This window comes from Phoenix dactylifera, chromosome 9 (genome assembly GCF_051530095.1).
Source record: "Phoenix dactylifera cultivar Ajwa chromosome 9, Ajwa_hap1_PhDact_Kaust_v1.1, whole genome shotgun sequence".
NCBI lineage: Eukaryota > Viridiplantae > Streptophyta > Magnoliopsida > Arecales > Arecaceae > Phoenix > Phoenix dactylifera.
This window is the reverse complement of record NC_143198.1, coordinates 5,427,346-5,446,880: the sequence shown is the minus strand read 5'-3', so window position 1 is coordinate 5,446,880 and position 19,535 is coordinate 5,427,346. Positions and strand designations below refer to the sequence as shown.

Genomic DNA, 19,535 nt, shown 5'->3' with positions numbered 1-19,535 from the left:
TGGGTAGATGATATGGCACAATTTGTGAGGACTCATGGCCATACAGATGCCTATATGATCGTGGTGCACTTGAAACTTCATATTATGATATCAGTTTCACAGCAAAGCTTATGATGACCACCAAATATAACTCTGTCCAAGCACTTGGCCAAATATTGACCAGCGGCTTCTTCCGTCTGAAACCTAGAGCAAATTATAACGCCTTTCAAGTTCAGAACATTGAATCAATGCTGAAGGAATCATGGTGATAGTTGTTAGTTGTGTCTTGGGCCTAAATACAAATTGGGATATCCAGGATATATACCATTCAACAAAATCTACATGTTTTAAAGCTAAAACAAAAGACAAGTAGACCACGTAGTTATTGACAAAAGATCTACACAGTCATTTTTTTTATGTTGCTGGTAGGAACCGGTTCGACCTAGGCACCAACTTGATGGAGTTGCTAGAGATTTTGGCTCGTCTGTCAACTGAATAGGAGAGATCAAATAGGATTATTGCCCATCTCTGCAGCGATAGTCTGGCGGTCGCTGCCCTCGATCAGTGATGATCCCAAAGCCGAGCACCCATGAGTTGGTGTTGGATGGTGGAGGAACGAGTTTGGCCGACACTGGCTAAAACAGCAAAAACAAAGAAGTCCACCCACCATAGCATGTCCGATAGACGCTCTGATACCTAAATCAAATACGGCTCTCAGGAAATAGGATGAGAGACAAGCAACGAGGTAGTGTAAGCTTACTTGGAGAGCCTCCAAGAACGTAATATAGAGGTGAGGACCAGAGCCCGAACGTAATATAGAGGTGAGGACCAGAGCCCGCCGTAGAGTAATCCAAGGTTATACGCTGGCTGGTAAAGTAACAAACTGCAAAACCCATTTGCGAATCACGCTCGCACTTCTTGGCCACGGGGTGCCTCATTTATTAAGAAACAGTTGGCAATCCCACAATCTTCCACAATAACATGCAACTTGCATTGATGAACTCTCTATAAAAACTCTCTTTAATTGCTCCCGAAACACTTGCTAATCAGTCTAAAAGTTGATCTCGAAGATGGATAGCAAGCCAACTTTTTAGTGTTAATTCATATTATTAAGTTTTTGAATACTGGCAGGCGGTTTGCCTAGGCTCGACGCATCCAAAAATCATAGCTTCCATCTAAAATCGTCATCTCGTATTGGATCGCCATCCATGAGAAAATCCTTACCGCTCATGACATAACAGAGAGCATGGCCAGCACAACTTTATGTTCACTGCAATTCTCGCCTAGAAACTGCACCATACCTTGTCTCTTGCCCTCTCTCCACCATTGGCGAGGCAACACTTCCTAATGTCTATGTTGCCGCTGGGAATCGCTATGACTGAGACGCCAAACTGGTGAGATTGCCAGAGGGCTCGGTGATCAGCTGCTCTAGTTGTGTAGATTAGTGACATGCCCGAGGCAGTGATGATAGGCTAGAGTCATGCTCGGATCTTTGCCCTAATGTCAAGTTCAACCTGAAACAGTAAAGACGAAAAAGTTCTCTTGCCAAAAAGTATCAATGGGAGGATCCTCCAATACCGAAGCCAAAGAGATTCTCAATGAATATTGAAGATTGAAAGTGGCGGAGCGACAGCACGATGGTGTGTCAGAGCTTGAGAGCACCTACCTGGAAGGGGCTAGCAGTCGTCGCCGGAGGGTTCGAGCATATGGATCGGCATTCTTTAGCAGGCTGTTATACGTTCCAACTATTACAAGTGCAACTGTTTTACACGCGCTTTATGCCCCGCCCATCTTGCAGACGCGGTTTGGGAAACATGGTTTGGGAGACCATCTGTGATTGTGACCGATCCTCCACATTGGCTGTGGCTGGTTGCGAAGCGGATCAGGGCCCAAACACCCAAACCAACTGCCAAGGGAGCCATTACGTCTTTGGACCCATGGAAGTCGGCAGTGCCATGACCACAGCTAAGAGCTGAATGAGATTCTGCAGCTCTTTCGTGCATCTGGCATTTACGGAAGGAGCGTAATAAGAGGGTCTTCAGCAACAAGAGTTGAAGAATAATTGAATTCTCCACTTTGATCACTCGAGTCCGTCTTTGACCGGACCAGCCAACCCAACAAGAAGCAGGGTAGCAGACAGGCCTCGGTTCGACACCTGCTTCAGCTCTAGCTCTCGCCCCACCCATCATTTTGTGAAAAATTCAATTTTTAGTTCCTCCTTTTCATGGTCTCATTGAGACAGGCTTGGCGTTTAGCCCTCCCTCTTAAAAAATAGTACTTGATATAAAGGACAGGAAGGAGAATACTTCATATAAAGGTAATAGATCTCCTTATCGTCCAAAACTTCAATTCTTTTTTATATGCATATCTTGCCTTCTAGATGATGAATAATGGTTTGGAACTTTGGATCATTTGTCTAGATGCCCATGATTGAGATTTTAAGGGACAATTAAATTGACCATGCCCCATGAACATTCCCAACCATGTTGATCACAGTAGTATAAGAAATTAAAGTGACATCATTTGGGGCATCTCTATCCAGAAGAATGAATGAATAGGTCAACCAATCAATCTATAGGTCAAGTCACAAGCACCAGGTCACCCAGTATTTGACAAAGGCGAAAAAGAAAACTTGATGTTCCCCAGTTGTTTACTTCCATTTCCTGCAGATCTCTAATGACCACCCCCAACATTTTTTGCAAATGGAGTCTGAAGTTACACCCATTTCAGAATTTGTTGCTTCAGCATCATCTTCACCAAAGCATAATTAGTGGAAAGCCATCCTTTCCAACATCAACTCGAGGACAACAGTTTCCATCCAGATCTGATTGATAAGCCATATGAAAAAAAGATATAACATTTAATTACCTGGAATCGGTTAGCTTATCAGTTGCCCACCAAAGTTCAAATTATCTCCTAGTTCAAATAACAAACGAAGAATTAGGTCAAGATTTCAAATCAACGAGGTGTACCTACCAATCAGAGTACAGGCTGGATAAATAACATTCTCTAGACTAAACATACCAAAAAAAGACATCACATTTTGTTGACAGCATGAAGGAGTTACAGGGATCTAATAATACAAAAATTCTAGATGTCGCATGGCATAGTTCTCTGAGTTCTTCTGCGACCTTTTTTCACCACATGGCAGGTGTCCCGTCTAAAGAATTGATATTTCAAGATGCTCGAGCTTCATGGAATCAGGACTTTCAGCTTAAGAGGGTGAGATACAACAGAACATGTAAGACGACAGCCAGATGTTATTTGCAAAACATTGTCCAAGTTGGGCACCAAACTGAGATAATCCATAACAAACACCATCAATGCAAAGAAATTCAAATCACCCTCCTGTGCCCTCCAAAGGCCCAAATCTGCCAAAATAATAAAGGCTGAGTTCTGTAGAATTTGAACCATCATCTTTGTAGAACTGGAAAAGATTCAATCTCACAAGAGAAACGAATAATGTTAAATGTTTGGAATTTATTTTGAATGACTTAAAGCTTGAAACTGTTATAAGGTATCAAACAGAGGTTTGAATCAATCAGCTGGAATATTGAGTCTGATAATCAAGTTCTCAAGATGTTGATCTTGTCATAGAATATGGAAGATGTAGATAGAAAGAAGCAACGACATGGAGAAGAAAAGTATTGGTATACCGGCACTGCTATCAGGCCCATCACCCATTACCATGCCTTTAGAGGAAAGAATTTTGAGATCAAGAAAGCAATGAAGGGGATAGGATAAATGGGTAGAACAAGATAATAATCACCTAGCAGATTTGGAAACTGAGACATGCCCATTTAATCAAGCCAACCTCTAGGCACCAATACCAAGCTCATTCAGATTTCAAGCTAGCTAGACTGGTTGAAATGCACTTGCTAGCTAAAAGGCTGATATTGATAATGAATATTCACCCAAGGGTTGATAGCAAGAGAGAGAGAGAGAGGGAGAAAGGAAAAGAATTCACTCCTCAGTTGTAAACAGGAAAACAGAGGCATCCAGCTGGAGTGACCAGAGAGACCCTAGGCACCTGAGCCACATTTTGTAGTTCTAGTTTGAAAGTAGGTAAGATTCTTCTAAACAGCCAGAAACAAACTTCCAAATGAAAAGGCAAAACAAATTTTATTTTCAAGACATTCACCAAAGATATGATACAACTCATCGTGGAAGTAATAGAAGCTGCATTTCCAGTCATGCCGCACCCTGAACATAACTCTAAAGGCTTCTGTTGATATGATTCTGTGGTGTAAACTGATTCCATTTAATACTTACTTCTAAAATATCCTCTAATGGTTCTAATTGTAAAATCTAGTTATTGATCAATGAACTTAACAAAGAAGTTACCTTTAGGTTTTTGTCCCAGCTTCCCGTGCATAAGGCACTCCCATCAGCTGACAAACCTAGGCAGCTTATGCGACCCTCATGAGAGTTTTGTAGACTTCCCAAATTCAGGACTACCTGAGAAAAGAGAAAAACATATATGAGTCAAACAAAAATCCTTTTTTCGTAAAAATTAGCAAAATGGTAAGACAAAACACACACTGAGAAGAATGGTGTGGAATGAATAAGCCATGGTTTCGCTAACTTTAGAGACTGGACTCCAAGGTTGAACTTCTGTTTAAAACTCCAAAATCAAAATACCCAGTTTCACCTAAAACCAATTCAAACCAGGGTCATTTTGGAGTTTGCCTAAACTAATTTTTAGGGCCAAAGTCACTGTTTATATGGGTTCCTTATGCTGATTCTTTTTTCCTCCATTTCTTAATTTCTTTAATTGTCAGGAAGCATTTTTTTAAACTAAACTTCTATGTTGCAAGTTCTGAAAATATCTTAAAAGTTACATTTTACAAAGATTTAAAATGAATAGTTTGTAATCAAACAGTAACATATATTACAATTTAAGTATGATTATATCTTTCTTTTTTTATCAAAACAATGGGAATTACTGAAACAAAATATATTCAATCTTCCTAAACAATAAAATGTACTTTAAGTTGATGTCCAAACTTTTTTCTTGCCTTCTTTAGTGTTTTTGATTTTCACTAATACCAATTCTTTAGTTAAAATTTTCAATTTGAACTATCCTAGCCAGAGCCTAAACAACTAAAATTAAAACTTAATCTTGCCAAAACAAAAATTAAAACCAAAGTTTAACATTGGCATAGACAACAACCTAATGTGATGCAGAAGGAAATTATTTTGTTAAGCAAAACTATTTTCCGTTGCTGGACTAACATTAAAATAGATTTGGGAGTAAAATTTTCTTTTATATGAAATTACTAAGCAATGTTACTGAAGTTCCAACTGAGGTACTTTGTGCAAGTTTCTTTGCATTTCACTTCCTTAGGCTATACAGACTACATCTCCATATATACCATGCTGTTTACCATGAGATGCAAAAAATTAAAGCCACAGCCTGAAACTGCTATTCACCATTACAATGGCTACGAAAGACCACAATGAAACTGAAAATACAAGAACTTTCAAAGCTAAATATTAAGCTTATACTATAGTAATTTATAAAAACTTAATATCAAATAACATTAATTACAAATCAGAACAGCAGTAACAATATTACAAACAAGATTCGCCGTCTTCTTACCGGGCCTCATATTGGTGCCACAATAGCATAGTATTGGTACAGTACGGTACAAAATTTTTTTAGCATACCGAATATCGGTACACCATCCATACCGAGTACCGGTATCGAACCGGTACAGTATCGTACATTTTCAACCGTCCGGTTCAGGCTAGTATGGCATACCTTAATTACCAATGTGAGATAATATCTAGTGCCGACTATAGGCCTCTATGACTGCTAATTCAATATTGCTATATGGATTACAGTGCATATATAGTGTTCATTATTATATACCAGCATATATGTTTATAATGATGGAGTCCCAGGGTGGGGTGGGGGGTCAAACATTATAATGCCTGGTTTAATAACATTATTATATCTGCGATTCAAACCAGCCAATGAATAATTTAGAAATGGCACCCATTATTGCCAGAAGTCTTACATGACTTATAGTATAGGCAAATAAGAAGAGATACATAAAACTTATAATTTGAACATCAGATCTACTAAAAATCATAAGGAAGAAGCATTTCGCATGTGGGAAACAAGAAAAAGGTGACATATTTGCCAACATCCCTAGAAACACCTGCATCAGAAGACTTATCTCAAAGCATTATATCAACTTCACCTGATTACAAGCATAGACAAGCAACGATGTAACTCCAAATCTCTGAAGACCAAGGGCCTGCTATTAGAAAATATAGTGACTACAATTCCCCCCTCTCAAACATCCCATCAAGTAAGCCATATTGGTAAATAAATTGTTGTCGTTGATTATTAAATTCACCCATAGGTCACTATGCCTTCCTAAGCCTCATGAACATGGGAGCAAGCCCATTAATTCTAATGACTAAATGAATCTCCATCAATGACGAAAGACATAATGTTCTTCTCTTTCTTCAAAATACTATGCTTTTTGTGGACAATTGTCTGCTAGATGTACCAATTACATTTTCAGCGTTAAGCACCTTTTCTTCCTACCTCACTTCTAAGATTGCAATCCTTGTCCCCACAATAATTTCAGCTGATGAAGCTTTAGATCTTCAATGACCATAACCCTTAGATTTACAATTGGATCTTCTTGGCAATAGACTTCTCAGATAATTAAACAATATCATCTTTGGATGCAAAAGCATAATGATCTAAGCATTCGAGATGGCAACTATATCTCAGAAATAAATGTAGCATTGAAATTCACAAATAAGATGATCCGAATCATTGTTATTTTACCTGGAAAACTAAAAATATGGAATCCTAATGTCTCTTTGACATGAGGACTAAGGGCACATTTGGTCCTGGGGCGAGAAATGTAGGTGCACTAGAGAACACAAGCAACATGTGTACACTATCACTATTTTCCACAGCGAGATAGATTTGACTGATCTTTTAAGCTAGAATGTTCTCTCTGATATCATCATGAAGCCAAAGGCATTTACGTCTAAAGATTACATGCGGCATCAATATAGAAATACCATAAGAAGGAGATTGAAGCCTGAGAAAATTACATGGCACGCTAGCCCATCTGAACCATTTCATTAGGGTCCCTTAGCATGTCTCACTCGTATACTGAAACAATACATATGAGTACCAGATACAATTTCAACATATATTATCCCTATTCCATTTTGGATTAAAGCAATAAGGAAATAATATTTAATTGCGGATTAATTAACTTCATCAAGATTATTTCCTAAAACAAATCATTTACAGTTTGCAATATAATTTTTCATTGAAGATTGTCTTCACTATTTAGAGTTACACAAGAATTTGTTTTTTTTTCGAATCAAAAAGAAATGCATACCTCAGCTACCAGTGTATCCCATGCATAACAATCACCATTGGAGTATCCAGCAAAGAGGAGTCTACCCGATATTGAGAAGGCAATGGATGTTGCAATGGGAACATCATTATCATTATTGCCATGCTGTTGACTATAAATTTGAAGTTGATGTCCTGTCCTCATATCAAATAACCGGCATGTGCCATCATTAGAGCCAGTCCCAAATCTTTGTCCATCAGGAAAGAACTTGACAGCATTAACATCCCCCTCATGACCGTGATATGTTCGAACTGCTCGACTAGCAATACGAGTATCCCACAGTCGAGCAGTAGCATCACATGAACCAGAGACAAACATATTTGAATTTGAAGAGTTGATTGAGACACTGGATAAAGAAAACACAAGTTGTTTTCAGTAACATAAAAATCTTGAAGGACAGAATCAAAACCAAGTTCCATTTTTAATAACTTTAGCATCAAATGAAATGAATATGGAAAGATCATATGTAAGTTTGTGCTTGTGGGAGCATCGTGCCAGCAAAAGCATAATAGCTCATGCATTCATGACTGTATCAATATGACATTAAAAAGAACAGTACTGAATTTTGGGAATATTCTAAGAATATGCCCGCCTCTCTATACTAATAACTAATCACTCCATTAGATCATGCTAAGAACTAACCATGGATTGCCCCCTCATGCGCGCCTCAAGTCAAATGATAGGAGTAAGGTTACCGAGATCAGGAATCATGCCATATCTCCATCATGCTTAATGTGAAAGAAGAGCTATAAATACCTGAGTTTTTCTATCTTATTCAATCTTTCATAAACAGTAAACTAAAAGCATCAATTTATGTTTCACCTGTTTGTCCAAATCCCATTTTTAATCCCTCACCCACTAAAAGACAGAAGGCAGAATTATATTCCGTTAATTTTTCCATCAACGTCTCATACCGAGCGCAATAACAATAAACAAGACAATAGCCACAGCACTTAGGTCCATGAGTTGGAAGCCTTCTCAGCGCATGGATTGGAAGAGATTCCATATTTGAATTCAGATGGTGTCGTTCCCACTATTGTTCTCAAAAACAAAAAAGCAAAAAAAAAAAAGTGGCATAATTGTTGTGGGAACAGATCTAGATGAAACTAGAGAAGAACAAAGAGATTCAAGATGATAGAGAGAAAAGAAAAACACATAGACTTCATAAAAAAATCCCATACAGTTTTTTTTTCTTCCAACTTTGTCGAACTGAATCATGAAGTGGGGTGGATCAAGGAATTCAAGGCACACTTAACAAATGTAAAGAATATTTTACATCTTTTGCAATGGTGGAAATCTGTTATAATATGAAAAATGTGCCAAAATTTACATGCTGCCAATTAAAGCTTAAGAGTACCCAAAGTTCTACTTGATTTCAATCCATGAACACTGGGGCATGACTGATGTTTTAGATTACAAGACAAATAGTTGGTCATCATGTTTTATTAATTCAAAAAAATTTACCAATATAAGAAGTATGGTTAATTTGATATAATACACACCATCAAGTTTTTTATTTAATACTATGTTGAGATGAAATGTATGGCATGAAGGCCAACATATTTATTGGTTCAAAAATTATTGACAATATAAAATAACATTTGAATTTGACAATAATATATAACATCAAGTCTTTTATTGAATAATAAGATTGAGTTTTTTAGCCTCTTAGAACCACAAAGTCATGTTAGAAGCGCTTTATGAGAGAGAATAATTGGTATAAGACTATGATAATATCAATGTGTTATTATATAAGTTCATTTCTTGATACACAGTTTTTAATATAACTAGTCATGCAAACAACATATAAACAAAATAATGGACCCCTATGTGCAATGCACATGCCAAAATAGCAATAGCTTTCAAGTAGTTACATAAAAAAAATTTGTACACGATGTCGGATTTGGACATATCAATGTCTTCACTAGCAATCTCAATAAACTGAGTTTAGGAGAATATTGAGTTTGGGGGAATGTGTTCATGTAATGCACAAAACCACTAGTAATGGCAGTATATACTAGGGAGCAAGGTTCGCCGTACCGGTATCGGTACCGAACCCCGAACCGGTGCCGCATTAGTATAGTACGGTATGCAGTACGTTAGACATACCGACATTGGCGTACTGATACCGGTACCCATCGGTATAGATACGGTACGTCCGGTACTTACCGGTACAGCATACCATGCTAGGGAGCTTGATGTTAGCACTGGAATGTATTGCTTGATATTTGAAGCTCAGCATGGCACGAGATAAGGTGGAGGAAAAACATATAAAAATATAAATGGATAGAACCATGGAATGCTGTACCGGCCCGTACCGGCCGGTACGTACCGGTCCGGTCCTAGACCGGTACCGGAACCACAAGAAAACCGGTATTTTCCGATTTTTTAGCCGAACCGGCCGGTACGGAGCCCGTACCGGTCGGTACCAGCCTCGTAACCACAGCGCCTCGCCCTGTGGTTTTTGAAACCACCGCGTACCGGACGGGCCACCGGTACGTACCGGACCGGCCACCGGTACGTACCGGACCGGCCACCGGTACGTACCGGACCGGCCACCGGTACGTACCGGACCGGCCACCGGTACGTACCGGACCGGCCACCGGTACGCCGACCGATACCGGTACGGCGGACCTTGGATAGAACTATTCCTATTCAAGCCTAAAATTATCAGAATTCTAGACAGGTGATCTAATACCTACATGCAATCAAAATAAACAAGCATTAGATGGAAACATACATAGAATCATCTGTTTTGGATAAACAATGAAAATGTTTTCACTTTAGGCCATGACCAGCACATGTTTGTCCCCCCACCCCCCGGTTCACAAAAAAAAAAAAAAAACTTATAGTAGATGACGTTTCTCCAAAAAACCAAATATCACAAAAAAAGTTATTAACCAAAAAAAGATCTATAGATTTTAACACAGTAGTTGACAATAAGTACAAAGCCAGTTATGTGAAATGTCTTTTCAAGTAAAGACAATAGGCATGCGGCCAAGATGAAATTACGCGATTTTTGAAAACAACAAAAATCTACAGAAAATTTGGCTGCAGAACTTTTGCTCTCAAGTGCAAGTACATGAATGCATGATGGGATCTATGTAAGTACCTCAATACATCAGTTGTGTGTCCTGATGGAAATTCACCTCCAAAGACGGAAATCCTCTGACCAGTAGTAACATCCCACAAAACACATGTCTGATCACCTGAGCTGGTAATTAGCCGAGTTTCCTGATCTGGAACAAACTGACATGATGATACATAGCCCTTGTGACCAGTAAGTATTCTTGATATTGGTATGTTCCCATCTCTATCGACTTGAGAATTGAGATTGAAAATAGAGCATGCGCTATCAAGACCACCACATGCAACAGATTGACCATTGGGAGCAAAGGCACATGTCATGACCCATGCACAATGAAGCTTTATGGCATGTGTTTTCTGGCTTGTTAAGGCATTCCATACAATTAATCTCCCATCTTGAGAAGCGCTAACAATCCGATTCCTTTCAAGAGTCCAATCCAATGAATAGACCTGACAAAGTTCTTAGAAAACAATGTTCATCAATTGATAACCGAGTGGCTGAAGTTGAAATATAATCTCTAAATTACTACACTAATAACTAGTATATACATGTGTAGACATCTGAATATATACACACCAACACATCTGGATGCATGCATGCTCGTGTACACATACACGCAGACAAACATAGTCACATTGATTCATTTTACTTCTAAATTAATCTTCTTGTTGGGGGCCTGACATTAATCCCAATTTGTGCTTCTTATTAATGCTTATCGTATCCCAAGAAATGTTCAAGGTTATGATTTAGAAAAATAAAGTTTGATAGACTAGTTATGTTGACTTGAGGTGAACCATAATACATCTTTGTATGAAGAAGCAACAGATTTGAGATATTGTTCACTTATCATCAATTTTTTTTTTGAATTCAGTTTCACCTATCAAACATTTATCACGGGCCTTGAAATATGTGATTTCTAATTTAAGTATTTAATAATGCAGCATTTCATCACTTCCAATTACATCATATAACATATGGAAATTAAACAGTGTAAGTTGGAACAACAATGAAATGAGAACAGCCAAACATTAAAAAAAAACCTTTTAGAAAATGTATTTAAATGATCTCTAAGAATGATCTTGAAGTAAACATCAGTGGTTGCTAATTTTGGATTCTATGCTTGATTTGCATAGAGCGAAAAAGTTTTTAGGTCACCTGCATGCAGGGGACCCATTAAGTTTCAGACATGTATATTAAGAATATATCTTTTCGCCTTCTTTCACATCACATCGACCTTCTCCAGTTCCGTAATTCGAGCATACACATAAAAAGAGGAAAAAGGACAAGAGCTACATGGTCTCCAGTCCAAAACGCAAAACAATTTCACTACTTAGTTCCAGATAGCCATGAAAAGATAATTTTCAGACAACATACTGAACTGACCTGACTAAAGAAAAAAAGAAACGACGGAATGAAATCGCAAAAAAAAAAAAAACACCTTTATCGGAAAAAAAATAAATATCAACGAACGATTCAACCAACCTTCCCCGTATGACCCTGCAAGGTCCTACAGCAAACCAGATCCGTGGAGCCAAAGCAAATCGCGGTTTTCCCATGGCTCCTAGCATATCCAGCAACTAAAAAGAAAAACCAAAGGAAAAAAATCAAACCAAAATTCTCAAGAGAAAAAGACGACGAGGGAAAAAAAAAAAGGCAAGAACCAGGAGAGAATTCAACCATCGGTGTCGAGAAGCGCCTGCCTCCTCTGCTTCAACCGCTCTCGCAGAGCGTTCACGGTCGCCGTCGCGGCGATATGCCGCTCCTTCAGCTCAGCAACAGACATCTATAAACCCTAACCCCAACCACACTGCTTGAAAAGATCAGCGTTCTCCGGCCATGACCGGCTTCCCTGGAGCTCGATCCGAGTCCTAATCCTCCATCCCTCCTCCGAGAACCCCAGTCTCGAAGCAGAACGGAGGGCGAAGCCGATCTAGGGTTAGGGTTCGCAGTGGAGAGGGGCGAATCGGAGGCGAAGACAACCGGTGCCGGTCCTCCCGGACCAGAGGGCACGAGAAAGAGGATAGCGACAAGGGAAGATGGCAGGTAGCGAGAGAGAAGAAAGAAGAGAGGAGAGCTTGGTGACGTCGGAGACTATTTAAAGCAAGCAGCGAAGAAGCAGTGGGTGGTGACGTCGGAGTATTCAAAGGAGGCAGCGCGACGGCCACGCTGGTGCACGCCACACCACTCACCGAGACGCCTTAGCGTGGGTCCGGTAATTTCTCCAGCGAGACGATCGAAGACGTGGGTCCGGGTGATGACGCGTGTTTGGAGGTTATTTTGGGTAAAGCGCTGTAGGTGGGCCCGCGGAATGGGGGAGGGATCGCGGTTTGACCTCGGGCTCAGACCGTGCCGAGACTTCCGGTCCGGCGCCAACGGGTTAGGCTCTTGTGGGTGAGCTCGACCTTTCAAGACTGCAAAGGCGTGTGCACGAAAGCGTGCATTTCACACACGACGTTTACTCTCGGTGGGAGTTCATGTGTAATTTTATTGACCATGGCCACTAAGCTCTACATGTCGTTTGCATAGAATAGAAGCTAAAACAATGAGACGGGCCTTCCAAATTTGTCTGTCATGTTATAGTAACTCTCTCGTCTCTAAAAAGTCTCGAGGTAGTTCTCTATATTGTATTCTATTATAAAATGAACTTCTCGTTCAATGCTGTATATTTAGGGCATATTTAGTTGGAAGGCGTGGAACTTTGGAATAGAAATGAGAATAAGTAATTTCAATTTCAGTCATTTCATTGAAAAAAGTCACGTTTCCATTCTAATTCTATGAGAGAATAAGAATGCCTCGATTGTCCAAAGTCCAATCTCTACTTATTTCTAGTATTCAAATCCTATTCCAATTTCGGTCAAAAATCTAATGCATTGAGAGATATGGCCATTTTGATTTTATAATTTATAAATCAAATTCATAAATTAAGAATAATTCAACTTAGAAAATATTTATAATTTGCTGATAAATTTGGAAAAAAAGGTTATGTTACTTACATTGCGAATGCAATCCAATTAAACCCAAAATTTCTTTTCAAAGGCTAATATTCCAAAATTATATTTTTCATTAAAATTTCATCATAATTATTTCAAAAATAAAAATCCTAAATTCCAGCATCCTCGCAGGATGACCAAGCAAGAGTGTTTGACATTCGGTTAGTCCGATCAAGATGATTTCATCGAATTATGCTCGGATTAGGGCATAGATGGTTTGGCAGAGATCATGGGTGATCAAATATAACCATGCTTGGCAAGGGGTAGGGTGGAGGTTGGCACGCTGCCGGATGACTCTTGGATTCATGACCATTCACTAAGGTCAATCCAAAAATCACTAAAAAGCATTTTTATGGTGTCCAACAACCCTAGAGAGAGAAGTCCATATAAAGAGAGAAACATGGGGAGAAAGTATGGGCAAAAGAGAGGAAAGAGAGAAAGACACCTCTCTCTAACCAATGAAAAGGAAGGAAGACGGTGGCTGGAGGTGGTACTCAGGGTCAGGAACTCACAACTGCCCATTGTGGACGGCGGCCGACGATAACCCACGGCCGATGATGAGGAAAAATCCTCTTAAAATAGGGGTTCTGCTTCCTTATCTCAAGGAATCAAGATGTCTCGACGGTTGGAACTCTGGCGAAAACCATAAGCTACTACAGGGAACTGGAGGGGGATCTCAACGATGAGCATCGGCGGCAAATAGCCAGAATCAAAAGAGAAAGAGATTGGTTTCCGAAAAGAGGGAAAGCAGAATATCCCCCTTTTCGCCCAAAATCCGATGATTACCGGTCGAAATCAAGGCTCCGAAAGAAGGAGGAGAAGGATAGATCAAAGTTAGTTGGGTCCTTACCTAGTTCTTGGTGGCAGATGATAGTGGCAACGACATTGGTAGTAGCCGGTGTTCGGAGAAAAAAACTAAGAAAATACTCCAGCGTGAGCTCTGTTCATTTTTAGATCTCTGACGAAGAAGAATGAGAAGGGCTCTAAATAGCCTCAGCCGCGATCAGAATCTGACATGGAGTCGGATTTCGTCCGATGAGCACAGGAGAAAGAAGACTCTCATCGGGAGTCTCTTTCCAGCTCGCATTTTTTTGGCCAGAATTGGCTGCGCCGGTCAACTAGATTAGGCCCAATCCACTGGGTTCACAGTATACACACTGGCTAAGACATGTCGGCTGTTAGTTCCCTGTTCCTCAGCATGCACCATACAAAAGACACCCATGGCTTGTGCAGATAAGGCTATTAGGGAAATGACTTCGGACAGTATTCGAAACTGTCCCAGCTTTAAGATTTGAAATTGAAAGTCAATTCATTTAATTGTTAAACGACACTTCATGCTAAAAGTTTAGAATTAGTCAGATTGGTGTCGTTTTTTGTGGTTGCCATCTTTTTTGGCATCCAGCTTGGTCGACAAGATCTACTTGGATGGATTCAGCAGGTGTCACAGACACTGGCCCACTGCAGGTAAAGCATCCCAATAAGCAATAGTGTTGTTCAATTGGTGGCAAGTATATCAAGTTGGCTGCAAGTGGGTCTGTTGAATTGGCTTTTGATCCCATCCTTGTCTGATCTATATTTCAATTGGATTAATATGTGGCTTGAGTTGGATTGCAGTTAAGAATTATTTTATTAATATTGGATTTTTTTGGGTGCAAATTAACTCAATATAACTTTGAAAAAATGTTTAGTGATTAGTCCACTTGATACCATGAACATTATGCAAGAAAAAAACCACTGTGATAAACTGATAAGCCAACTTTAACTTTATCCCAAACTAGCTAGGGTTGGCTACATGAATCTTTTTTCTTCGATACTCTTGATGGAACTACTAGGATGACAAAAAGTATTATAAACAGCCAAATTCTCTAAAGATTAATTAACAAACACATATATAGGTGTTCATTAACAACATAAATTAATTCTCAACTGTGTTAAAGTTAATTTCAAGATCATATTAGTTTCTAAATTCAAAGTGGCTTCACTGGAGATTTAGCCATTTTTTACCAAATAGGGAAGGCAATCTTTAGTCAGGCAAGCATCGATTAATGATGACTATGTAATCTTCTACCCTTGCTTGAAATTGGATGGGGAAATAAGTCCTTTTAGTCTCAGGGCAGTTCAAGCACAGGTCATGCCTCATATGAGACATATCAATTCCATATTGACATTGAATAAATTTTTCCGATCCCTTCGTGATCAAAATGATTTCTGATTGCATTGATAGAACATGGTCCATCAGATCTACTTGGAGGCGCAGCATTAGTTCAAATGCGTGTGGTGTTGGGTGTTGCAACAGGTCAGTGTAATAAGCATTTCCCCTTTCAAGCTAAGCTTCTGTTTAAGTAGCTTGATTTTAGCCCCATTATGTGATCAATCTATCAGAAATGTATGTACAAAAATTTTAGAAATAATCCAAAATTCCAACTTAACATCAAAGAAATTTTGCACAAAGATGTCATGTCTAGAGGGGGAAAGCCATTCAATTTGTCATTATTTCAACTTATCATTCTTTTTTCTAGGGCCACTTGAGACTATATTTGCACAGAAACAAAGTTAAAACTGATATCGCAGATGTCAAAAATTCTGAAGTTTTTTGTTACATACAGAAACAGACAATAACTAAGTCTATGATTCAAATCACATTTTTGGCAGGATGGTCGAATCAGATGGTATGCCAGAATCCACCTGCAAAATTAAAGAGAACACATTCAAGGGCATCTTTGAAATCCATATTATTTGACAATTTTTAAGTTTCAAACTGAAGAGAGAGAATACAATGAGATCATACTGATAAGCATAGGTATGCATGGCACATGCACATCTCTTCCTCAGCCTTCCTAAAGTAAAACAGGTATTTTCTATTGAATTCTGAGAATTTAATTGTGCTTTCATCAACCAGCTATGAACATTTCATGGGAGTTTAAGAGTTGTCATCTGGCAGTTGATTACTTGACTATGAAAGAAATATATCATGTATGTGAGATAACTAATACGAAACCAACCTCAAGGTATCTTGTTAATAAAGTGGTGGTACTAAAATTAAAGCCCTCAACAGGCTCCCTTCTTGTGAGAAAGGTTCAGTTGCTTCCTAACTTGAGTGGCCGGTGACTGAAACTTTCAGTGGTCAAAACACAAAAGTTAGATGATAAGCATAAGGAAAACAATGGAGGAATAAGAATTACTGTGAACCAAAGCAAATCCATGAAGACAACCCGAACTCAAAGGTAGACTAACTCCACACCCCATTGGTCGAAAGAGTTGATCATCCATATGAAGCCCTCAACTGCAATTCTATGCTCATATTTGGCTAGTAGTTAAACAAAATGATGCGACAATAAAGCTATTAGCAAGTAAAACATATCAATAACAGATGTAAAACTCTCTCTCTTTTTTTTTTCTGGAATGACTAGGAGGGCTGTAAGCCCACCATTTTATTAAAAAGACTCGGCAATGGCAGATGCAAAACTAAGTATATCATCAATGCAGGAATACAGAATTATGAAAACATGGTACCCAACCAGGTCAGAGAAGAAAGCAACCATTTTGTTTTGGTATGGAACAAATATCATTTCAAGAATACTATGATCATACGTGAGAACAGTTGAGGGTTGCTTTTTTCTTCTTTTCCAGTGTCGTATAAACTCCTTCTTCTGTTTTAGGTTCCGAGGAGCAAGCTGCTCGTCCGGTTCAAGTGAAAACTCTCATACCGTGCGGTAGGAAAAGTAAGACATTCCTTCTTTCTTTCTGCTTGGAGCACAACAAACCTCTCATAATATTTCTATCACGAAACAATCTCTTGGAATAAATCACACATTCCACTGCCTCCCATTACCGTACTAAACAAATGAATAATTGTCTCAGTTACCAGTATTCAAAAACTGTGCAACCAAGAATAAGGGTTGGTAGCATTTCCTAGTTACTGTTCACAGAATCATCTTGGGAATATATAGCATCAGCCCTAGGTTTGTGGAGCACTTTGAAAACAATAACACTTTAGCAACACTTTCCCATCAATGAAACTAATTAATACGTACAGATTCAGTAAGGTGCTCACAAGTCATAATAAGTTGTATGCACAATCTGGTCCTTAACATTTGTAACTAAGAAGCAACGTAACAAGATAAAAAGTTATCACACCCCTAATCTAAATCTCGAGCTGGGTACATGACATGGCTGCATATTCTGCAGGCAGAGTCCAGAGAATTTGAGGAGACCTTAAAAATAGTACAAAATCTTAATGATATTGGATAATACATAATTCATGCTCATTATTTCTAAACAAAATATTTTTTTCCATTAAAAATGTCCAAGTACAAGTTCCAAACACTCAAGCAGTATCAGAGAAGCTTTAAATATTCTCTCTCTCTCTCTCTCTCACTAACTTAAGCTTAGTCAAGTTCTAATTAAGCATCCTATGGCTCTAAAAAGGGAAAAAAGGAATGGCGTGAGCTAACGACTCAATAAGAATCCACCCCCCCCCCCCCCCCCCCCCCCAACACACACACACACACATATTAAACAATAGATAAAATAAATTGTCTGACAAGAAGCATATCAATTAGAATAAGATAAAGAAGTCATCATTATGAAATGCATATTTAAAATAACTAGGAATTCCTCTACCTTTCACTATAGGTGAAAATAAATCAACAAAAGATAGAATCAAGCAAATAAACTAATAACGAGGCTACGATAATGCCATAGTTTCAGTCCATGATAGGGCAATGATGGTGCTACATTTCCAACATGTGATGGGACAATGATAATACTATATTTCCATTCTATAATGGGACAATAATATTTTAAATAGTTTAATAATATTAAAACTATTTAAAATATGTTTAACCTAGTCAAGAGTTGTCTAACATGTTATCACGGATTTAACTCGACTTATAGGAGTGGAAATGGGTTAGGTCATGTTGGGTTTGGGTCAGATTTGGATCAGGTCAAGTAAGGACGACAATATACAAAAACTTGACCTATACTCAACCCTATGAAGATTAAATGAAGAACTTTTAACCCATATCCACCCGTAGGTCCTTCTGGGTCACCTATTTGGTCCTAACCTAATAAACTTTGTAAGACTCAATTCCTAATAAACTTAGCCTAACCTATCAAATCCGATTCTTATTATTCTTATCGACTAATTTTAAAAATAGTTTAAACAACTAATACTTAAAAAAGACCAAAATTTAATCTTTTCCAAAATCATGACTCAGCCTAACTTAAATTATTTTGATCCAAATAAAACTCTACCCTTGTGACCTAAATTGGGTCAAACTTTGACCCATACCTAACCCATTTAAAAGTTTGGATTTTTGGGTCAAAAAATTTGAACTATGCATGGCCCCAACCAAAAGAACCCTTGACCCAAACTGCCCCAAATAGGATTAGGTTTATGGGCCGGGTCAACTTTTACCACCCCTGCCAATTTGACCTATTTATTAAATGGGTTATGCATGTTGGATTGGGTTACCCATCTAATAACAAACTAAATTCAATTTTAGATTTCCGACCTGTATAATAAATAGATGGGTCCCTAGTAGCTATATTTCAATACATGTATTTAGCACAACTTATTGTCACCCTAGTTGAGAGGTGTTAATTTTTATGATTCAAATTTTCAGGTTAGGTTGGATTGGATTTGGGCTAGGTTAGACTTTTTTTTTCGAGTTAATCAAACTTTGATGACTTATAGAATTGGTTGGGTTGGAAAACTTAGACTAGTTTTCAAAATGAATTCGATTTTTGACCTGACTTGACCCACGGACCTTCAAAAATAGATTAGATTAGGTCTAATTAGATTAAAGTACGCGTCGATTGCCAGTCAACCCGACCCATTTATAGCCCTAACTAGAGATAGATGTATGTCATGAGAGTTATAGAAAAAAGAAGACAATATATCTGAGTTCTATCAATGAGTTATGAACCCAAAATGAATAAAAACAGATTTTATAAAAAAATAAAAAAATCTACTTTAGATTGAACATGCTTTTTAAATAAATAATTCAATTTGAACTCTGCTATCAAGTCCTCATTCTCAACCAAATGCGTGCATAACACATGTCCATGCACTTG

The 19,535-nt window shown here is 38.5% G+C and overlaps 1 protein-coding gene across 4 annotated transcripts; it reads right to left on the bottom strand.

Annotated features, from left to right (window-relative positions):
• Positions 1–2,530: 2,530 nt before the first annotated feature.
• LOC103705391 (guanine nucleotide-binding protein subunit beta) lies at positions 2,531–12,657 on the bottom strand. 4 transcript variants are annotated; one of them, XM_039115701.3, is made up of 6 exons: positions 12,145–12,399; positions 11,950–12,044; positions 10,492–10,916; positions 7,362–7,725; positions 4,324–4,437; positions 2,531–2,803 (listed from the first exon to the last, which is right to left on the bottom strand). In XM_039115701.3, the coding sequence occupies exons 1-6, from the start codon at positions 12,248–12,250 to the stop codon at positions 2,747–2,749; spliced, it is 1,161 nt and encodes a 386-aa protein (XP_038971629.2). In that variant the 5' UTR covers positions 12,251–12,399; the 3' UTR covers positions 2,531–2,746. The 4 variants fall into 4 exon arrangements, with proteins under 4 accessions (XP_038971629.2, XP_038971630.1, XP_038971631.3 ...); XM_039115702.3 differs by lacking the exon at positions 2,531–2,803 and adding an exon at positions 2,821–3,350 and having other exon boundaries at positions 12,145–12,657; XM_039115703.3 differs by lacking the exon at positions 2,531–2,803 and adding an exon at positions 2,821–4,218 and having other exon boundaries at positions 12,145–12,533.
• Between the last annotated feature and the right edge of the window lie 6,878 nt (positions 12,658–19,535).

Coding starts and splice junctions, on each gene's coding strand:
- LOC103705391 (XM_039115701.3), bottom strand. CDS start 12,250: ATGTCTGTTGCTGAGCTGAAGGAGCGGCATATCGCCGCGACGGCGACC. Junction 7,726..10,491: donor CACACAACTGATGTATTGAG/GTACTTACATAG, acceptor TTCTTTATCCAG/TGTCTCAATCAACTCTTCAA. Junction 4,438..7,361: donor GGGATACACTGGTAGCTGAG/GTATGCATTTCT, acceptor CTCTTTTCTCAG/GTAGTCCTGAATTTGGGAAG.